This window comes from Oncorhynchus keta, chromosome 6 (assembly GCF_023373465.1).
Source record: "Oncorhynchus keta strain PuntledgeMale-10-30-2019 chromosome 6, Oket_V2, whole genome shotgun sequence".
Taxonomy (NCBI): Eukaryota; Metazoa; Chordata; class Actinopteri; order Salmoniformes; family Salmonidae; genus Oncorhynchus; species Oncorhynchus keta.
This window is the reverse complement of record NC_068426.1, coordinates 39,809,185-39,816,551: the sequence shown is the minus strand read 5'-3', so window position 1 is coordinate 39,816,551 and position 7,367 is coordinate 39,809,185. Positions and strand designations below refer to the sequence as shown.

General features: G+C 44.6%; 2 protein-coding genes across 3 annotated transcripts in view; one reads left to right on the top strand and one right to left on the bottom strand.

Annotated features, from left to right (window-relative positions):
* The first annotated feature begins 30 nt into the window (after positions 1-30).
* slc31a2 (solute carrier family 31 member 2) lies at positions 31-4,600 on the top strand. Of its 2 annotated transcripts, XM_035772728.2 has the most exons (5): positions 31-244; positions 1,508-1,631; positions 2,576-2,642; positions 2,979-3,183; positions 3,441-4,600. In XM_035772728.2, exons 3-5 carry the CDS (start codon positions 2,576-2,578, stop codon positions 3,604-3,606), a joined length of 438 nt encoding a protein of 145 aa, XP_035628621.1. In that variant the 5' UTR covers positions 31-244; positions 1,508-1,631; the 3' UTR covers positions 3,607-4,600. The 2 variants fall into 2 exon arrangements, with proteins under 2 accessions (XP_035628621.1, XP_035628620.1); XM_035772727.2 differs by lacking the exon at positions 1,508-1,631.
* A 90-nt stretch (positions 4,601-4,690) lies between these two features.
* Positions 4,691-7,367, bottom strand: part of LOC118385509 (protein Niban 2-like) — a 64,399-nt gene continuing 61,722 nt past the window's right edge. The window contains exon 14 of the mRNA XM_035772713.2: positions 4,691-7,201. Within this exon, the coding sequence (XP_035628606.1) occupies positions 6,066-7,201 (1,136 nt within the window). The 3' untranslated portion in view covers positions 4,691-6,065. The remainder of the gene's footprint in view (positions 7,202-7,367) is intronic.

Below are 7,367 nucleotides of genomic sequence, written 5' to 3'. Positions count from 1 at the left end.
CTTGCGACATTTTAAAACGTCATGTGGTGCCGCGCCTTTATCATTGTCAAACTGTGCTGGGCAGAAGCATGGTAGCCTGCTGCCCTGCGGTCAGAAAGGAGAAGAAGTGGAATGCAACTAAATCCCGTCAAAACAACGTCTCTTGTTCGCTCTCGTCGGTGATGGGGAGTCAAAGGGCCTGAGGAACCCCCCCCCCCCAAAAAAAAACATCTTATTTGTCTGCTCAAGTTGATCAATCATGTCTGTAAGTAGGTTTTTCGCATAGTGTTGTGTTGCATTTGTTTTTGTGAAACAACACAATCATATGTAGGTAATACTTTCGCAGAGCATTAAGTACGGGGCGGCAGGGTAGCCTAGAGGTTAGAGTGTTGGACTAGTAACAGAAAGGTTGCAGGTTCAAATCCCCGAGCTGCCAAGGTACAAATCTGTCGTTCTGACCCTGAACAGGCAGTTAACCCGCTGTTCCTAGTCCGTCATTGAAAATAATAATTTGTTGCTTAGTAACAAATAAGAATTTGTTGCCTAGTTTAATAAAAATGACTGTTTTGCATGAGAGAGAACGAACATGTTGTACTTTTATTTTTTTTATACCTTTACTTAACTAGGCAAGTCAGTTAAGAACAAATTATTATTTTCAATGACGGCCTAGGAACAGTGGGTTAAGGGGCAGAACGACAGATGTTTACCTTGTCAGGTCGGGGATTCGATCTCGCAACCTTTCAGGTCACTAGTACATGGAAAGTGACCCATTAGCCCATCTGTAAATAGCCCATCTGTAAATAGCCCATCCATCCATCCAACCAACTTCAAACCTCATCCCCATATTTGTTTTTGTTTTCCTGCTCTTTTGCAACCCAATATTTCTACTTGCACATCCTAATCTGCACATTTATCACTCCAGTGTTAATTTCTAACTTGTAATTACTTCGCCACTATGGCCTATTTACTGCCTTACCTCCTTACTTCATTTGCACACACTGTATACAGATTTTTCTATTGTTTTATTGACAGTACGTTTGTTTATGTGTAACTCTGTGTTGTTTTTGTCGCACTGCCTTGCTTTATCTTGGCCAGGTCACAGTTGTAAATGAGAACTTGTTCTCAACTGGTCTACCTGGTTAAATAAAGGTAAAATAAACAGGCAAAGGCTCCTGCTGAGAATTTCATGAAGAAAAAAGTTTATGTATGCACCTATCTCACGGAGCTCGTTTTCCTTCACTGGCCTTGAGACACTGCATCCAGTTTAGGACACAGTAAGCTCCCTTGACAATCAAATTGGCTGATAAGCTCACATGCGACAGCATGGCTGTCTTTCCATAGTACTGCTATTGTTTGTCAGTACAAGCAGAATCTGTGCTCTAGGAATGGTGGTCATTGTCTTTAATTGCCACAAACTATTTGGACTATTGGTTTTGGTTGGAAGACCAGAGAGCCCCCTTTGTCTTGGAATGCTAAATCTGTGGTGGTTGATTCCTCTGGAAAGACTAACTTGCAGTATGTCCTCCAGGGAAAACTGGACGAGTTTCTGCGAGTCCTGGACTTAAGTTTATAGGAGATGTGCAAATATATGATTGAAGGGGTTAGCCAACCCATAACCTACCGAGTATCTGGCTGTTACAGCCTCTTATCAGGTGAAAGGAACATATTTTTTATACTTGTGTTTTTCTGTAGCCTGTAAGTCCATACGATTGTGCTATTTTGTAACCTTTAAGTGAACATGAATACTTACTGGAATTTGTGTGGGTGGTAGGGAGAGGAAAAGGAAAAATATTGAGAACTAATATATATATATATATATATATTTATATTGTGGGGCAAAACAAGTATTTCATCAGCCACCAATTGTGCAAGTTCTCCCACTTAAAAAGATGAGGCCAGTAATTTATCATAGGTACACTTCAACTATGACAGACAAAATGAGGGGGGAAAAAAATCCAGAATATCACATTGTAGGATTTTTAATGAATATATTTGCAAATTATGGTGGAAAATAAGTAATATATACCTGCTAGAGTGCGTGCTACGGGTGGGTGTTGCTATGATGACAAGTGAGCTCAGATCTTTACCTAGCAGAGACTTATAGATGACCTGGAGCCAGTGGATTTGGCGACGAATATGTTGTAGTAGAGTGTTGGAGGTTATTTTGTAAACGACGTCGCCAAATTCAAGGATGGGTAGAATAGTCAGGTGGAAATATCTGTTTTATATTATACTGTCAATGAAACCCACCCTGAATTCAAGAGCATGTTGTGTCTCAAGCGATGGCAGGCACAACACAAAAACCTCAAAAGATGTAAAGTCAGGTCTAAGCAACAACATAACATATGAAACAAAATCGTAGTTTACATATATGTTTAGATAAATGATACAGACCAATTGGTCATATTAACAGGAGTCAGTCTGTCTGGCAGAGTTTAGATCAACGGCAACAAAGCACATTCCTGTCAAGACTGAAAGAACATGTCATTTTCTACCTGACCAAGCTTTACATTTCACATACAGGTCCCAAACCTGGTCCGCTTCCTCGCAGTATACTGCTGTTTACTTGTTGTTCAATTGCTCTTTCCTCATCCAGATGACCTTTGAGGCAGGGAGCAGCGTGACGCTGCTGTTTTACTTCTGGGATGTGCAAGGACCCGCAGGTAGGCCAACGCTGACAGACCTGTGCCCTCAGGAGAATCTAAATTATCTTTTTGAACCCGTTTGTCTGGTTGGCTATTACATTTTGTACAAGTACAGTTCAGCCCCACCATTCTGCCTAGTGTTTCAGGTAGCAAATTAGCACTCGTTGCTTATAGGGCAGGTTGCTTATGTTCCAATAGGGCATCTAGTGACGCATGCACTGGTTTCTTACACTCATATTAAGTAACTGCTGTTGACTCTACAGTACTATAAATATAGCAGACACTTTTGGGGCCACTGTTTGGGGCCATCATTGTTGTCAACCGCAATAAGCTCTGTGGCCAATGTGTTTGCAGGGATGGTGCTGTCGGTGTTCGTGGTCCTCCTGTTGACCGTGTTCTACGAGCTGCTGAAGGTGTGGAGGGTCTGGCTGGGGAAGCGCCCCTCTCCCTTCCACTCCTCAGACTGCCGGGGAAGCAGCACTGCATTAGCCAGTAGCCTGTCGGTGTCCTCTCTGGCCCCCATGGAACAGACTGCCCCCACTCTCTCCCCCACAAACAGGTAGGATTCACACAGGAGCAGCCCTGCCCATGTAGTCGTCTGATTATCACGTTCCAGGGACGTTGGCTTTCATCCACCAGATCCCCAAATTGGCCAGAAAGTGCAAGCACCTGGTTTCACAGGCCGACGTGAATGACCGATCAATTATAAGAAAGCTGAGCAGGTCATTAGACACGAGAACCTGAAATGTGCACCTGTATATAATTACCCCAGGGAGACTACTGTAATAACTGTTCTCCCTGTCTCATTTCACCCAGATGGCTTCTCCGTGGGATCCAGACAGCCCTGCACATCCTGCAGGTAACCCTTGGCTACATGCTGATGTTGTGCGTCATGTCCTACAACACCTGGATCTTCCTGGGGGTCATCTTGGGCTCCGTCCTGGGATACTTCATAGGGTTCCCGCTACTGGGTCAAATCTGATCAAACAGTGGAATCAACAGAACGAGAATAATCCTTTTCCTGGACTATAGATCTATAGGCACTAGTTATCCTGTTGGACAAAGATGTGCTCTGACAAACGTTTCACAGCACCTCATGGTGTTTTTCATACCGACCCTGTTGCACACTCCATGTGCGATAGATCTCCCTGTGACTGTCACTTCTCAAGTTACCTGAAGTGAAAGGCGGTTCTCCCCCCTACTTATCTTAAAAGCAGAGGTGTGCGAAGTAAAAAGCAAGATGGAGGCTTCCAATAGTGCGACAAAGAGTACAGCATGGTAGGGGAGTGATCGAGCACACCCATGGTACATTTAAGACAAGTCTCAGGAAGTGAATGCTTATTTTTGTGTGTGTTACCCTGTATGACCTACTGTACCATGCATATCCACTGACATGTTTGAGAAGAGCTTGAGTTCAACCTGTGGCCTCATTCTAGCATCTAACTCCAAGGTCAGGCTTTTTTGGCTGAGGGAACTGAGATTATTGCATTTCGTCAGCACTAGTCACAAGACATTTTCTGGAATTTCCACTTTGACAGCACAGAAGCATGTGATTGAGTGTTGTAACTCTGTCAGGCTCATTGGCTAAGTGTTTAAATTGCTTTTAGGTACATAGAGAACTGAAAATGTGGCTCTCGTTAATCATTTGTGAGAGAGACAGTATACCCCAACCTTTTAGTGCCTTTTGATATCCTAAATAGATTTCAGAGGCATATTTCCGGTTGAATTATACAGTAACCTAATCATGGATGAACGCAAAGCTTTTCTTCCAATCCTATTGATCTACAGTAAACTGAATGTAGATCATGGCCTGCTTTTAATCCGAGCTTTTCAATGGACTTTATATGAACATTACATTTACATTTAAGTCATTTAGCAGACGCTCTTACCCAGAGCGACTTACAAATTGGTAAGTCATGAACATGTGCTTACTACTGTTGTATTTTACTGATAGTAATAAAACAAATACCACTAACCTTTTGTTAACATATTTAATTAGATTTTTTAAAGTTAAGGTTAAACAGTTTACCATTTTAGTCGAGATGGATGAGAAATAGAAAAAAAAACAAAATCAATATATTTATTAATCCATAAGTATAGTCTGTCATACAAATCAATAAAAAAAGCTCTTGCGTAGGGCTTTACACAAAATGAAGACTATAGCTGAGGATAACACATTGGGCACCATACAGAGTATTTGTCATAAATAGAGGAAGGAAACAGAAGGACTCAGTCTTAAAGGTTCAGAGTGAACTATCCTTGTAAGTCACGGAGATACATGGACCTTTTTCCCCACAAGACTACAAACTCAGCCTGGTTAAGAACAAATATATATACAGTGGCCATAAACATAGCATGGATAGAAAATCATCAAATCAAATTTCCCTCATTTTGAAGAGTGGGGAAAATAAACAAATATAGACTTGGTTTATTCCCTTTGTGGCCAGAGGAGACTGTGGACAAAGAGTACGGTGTGATGGATCTGCACTCAAAGCCAACTTCATTTTATTTCGACTGACAAGAGGCCTCTTCATGACAAGGTACATAGCGTGCTGCCAACCATCTGCACAACACTCCCACATGAGAGATTCTGACGCGTCAGTCAAGACGAGATAATCAGCAGAGCAAGTCCCTTTAGTAATAACTAAACGTGCTCGTGGCACTGTGGCTGACGCAGGGCCTCGAGCATCTCCACTAGTGCCTGTGTTAGTCAACTGGAAGCAGACAGAGAAGTAAGGGAGTAAGCAAGTGCCTCGTCATGCACTGTGAAAAGATTCCAGAAGGTGTGAAAATTTAAAAATGAAATGGTTCAAAAACTAGGCTTAAACTAATTTCAAGACAAAATCACTCTGGCTGATTTTATACACTAGTGTGCCAAGTCATTGTTAAAAGATGTTAAAAAGCAGAGCTCCCAGAATGCAACGATAGCTGAATCCCTATGATGATATGTTTTTCGACAATGCCCATAACAGTAAGATGGCATGACAAAGAGGTAAAAACAGAGCCGTTTGTGTCAAAAGCCAGCTTACAGTGCCTCCTAGTGTTCAGTAAGAGGTCATGCAATGACCAGTGAGTGTGTACCCATGCAATGTGAAGTGTTCCACGTCTATCAATGCATCTCTATGAACATATCCCGAAGGCCCTTACACACGGGCATCTGTAGTGTAAAGTAACTTTTCCACCTCATATTTGTCATCTCCAGAACCATACCAGTGTCTACATGTGAAAACGCTGCCTCTCTATGATCTGTGACGCCACAGGGTTCAAAGTCAGAAAAAGGATTTTCAAAACCTCCAATAAGTTTCTAGCCCAAGGGAGGGTATTTTCTTGCCTCCCCACGTCACTTTTGATGATATCATCAGGTATGTTGACACTGGTATTGTGCTGGAGATGATGAAAATGAGGTTTAAAAAAAAAACAAATTCTCCCTTGTCTTCCCATTCAAATGTCATATAAAACTTCAGTTTCAGAGTCCTCCCCGGTCTCAGAGTTGTCGTGAAGTGCAGCGTTTCCCTGTTCCACAATCACCTCAACCTCACCTGGATCGGTTAGAGAGTCCTCTGTTTTCAGAACATTCTTCATTGGCTGAGCTTCGCCCTCATCCAAAGCCTCATTGGTCAGTGACTGGAAGCCGCTGTCATCGTGGTGCCGGGGGCTGGAGTCAGCCAATGGTGGGGCCAGCTCAGCGTCAGAGTCTACGGCACACTCCGTTATCCTGTCTTCGTCCTCTTCCTGTACCGCCATCTCTATTTCCTGTATGGCATTCTCGATAGCCTCATCTTCTCCCTCGATGGCTGCCTCCACCTCGGCCTGCCTCTCCTCCTGTATCAGTATCGCCATTTCCTGTAAGGCGTTCTCGATGCCCTCTACCTGGCCCTCAATAGCTGCCTCCCCTTTTTCCTGAAGCTCCCCCTCAGCTTTCTGGTCTGGACCTCTTGCTTTCAGCTGCTTGCTCACTTCCCGTGGGGCACTTTTCCACTGCAGTGACTTCCTGTGCACCTCCTCCACCACGGTGGTGATGAGCGTCACCTCCTCCTCTTCGCCCTCTAGCGTCAGCATCCCCGGCTCTGTCCCATTGGTGAGAACAGCCAAGTCCTCCTCCGAGGCCGGGACAACCATCTCCAACACCGGATTGATGAGGTAACGGATCTCCTGCACGTTGTCTGGGGAATTTGGCTCTGGTTCCATTGGGGTCGCTCCCTCCTCTTCCTCCTCCTCCTCCTCCTGGATGATATCCACCCCCTCCTCCATCTCCCCCTCAGGGATGATATCCACCCCCTCCTCCATCTCCCCCTCCTCGGGGATGAAATCCACCCCCGGCACCTCCAAGCACGACTCGTAGGGCAGCGGGCCCATCCCGTCCAGCTTGATCATGGAGACCACTTGCCTGCGCCGCCATTTGGACCGGCCACATCCTTCCGGGGACTCGTCAGACTCCTCATCCCCGTCCCCGAACTGGGCGGCCCAGTCTACCGAGGGGCTCTCCCCCAGCAGGTGGAGGTCGGGGTCGCTGTTCGCCAGGATCATGCTGTCTCTGTACAGGTTGTGTCTCTTCTGGACTGCCGCCTCTTTCACAGCTGTAGGCACACAGAGATTTACGTCAGCGCCAAATTCACAAATCGCCTCAGATTAGCACTGCTGAATCTGCTGATCTAGGATCAGGTCCCCCCTGTCTATATAATCATAAGTGTGCTCTAAAAAAATAAAATAAAAACTGATCCTAGATTAGCAGTCCTACCCGGA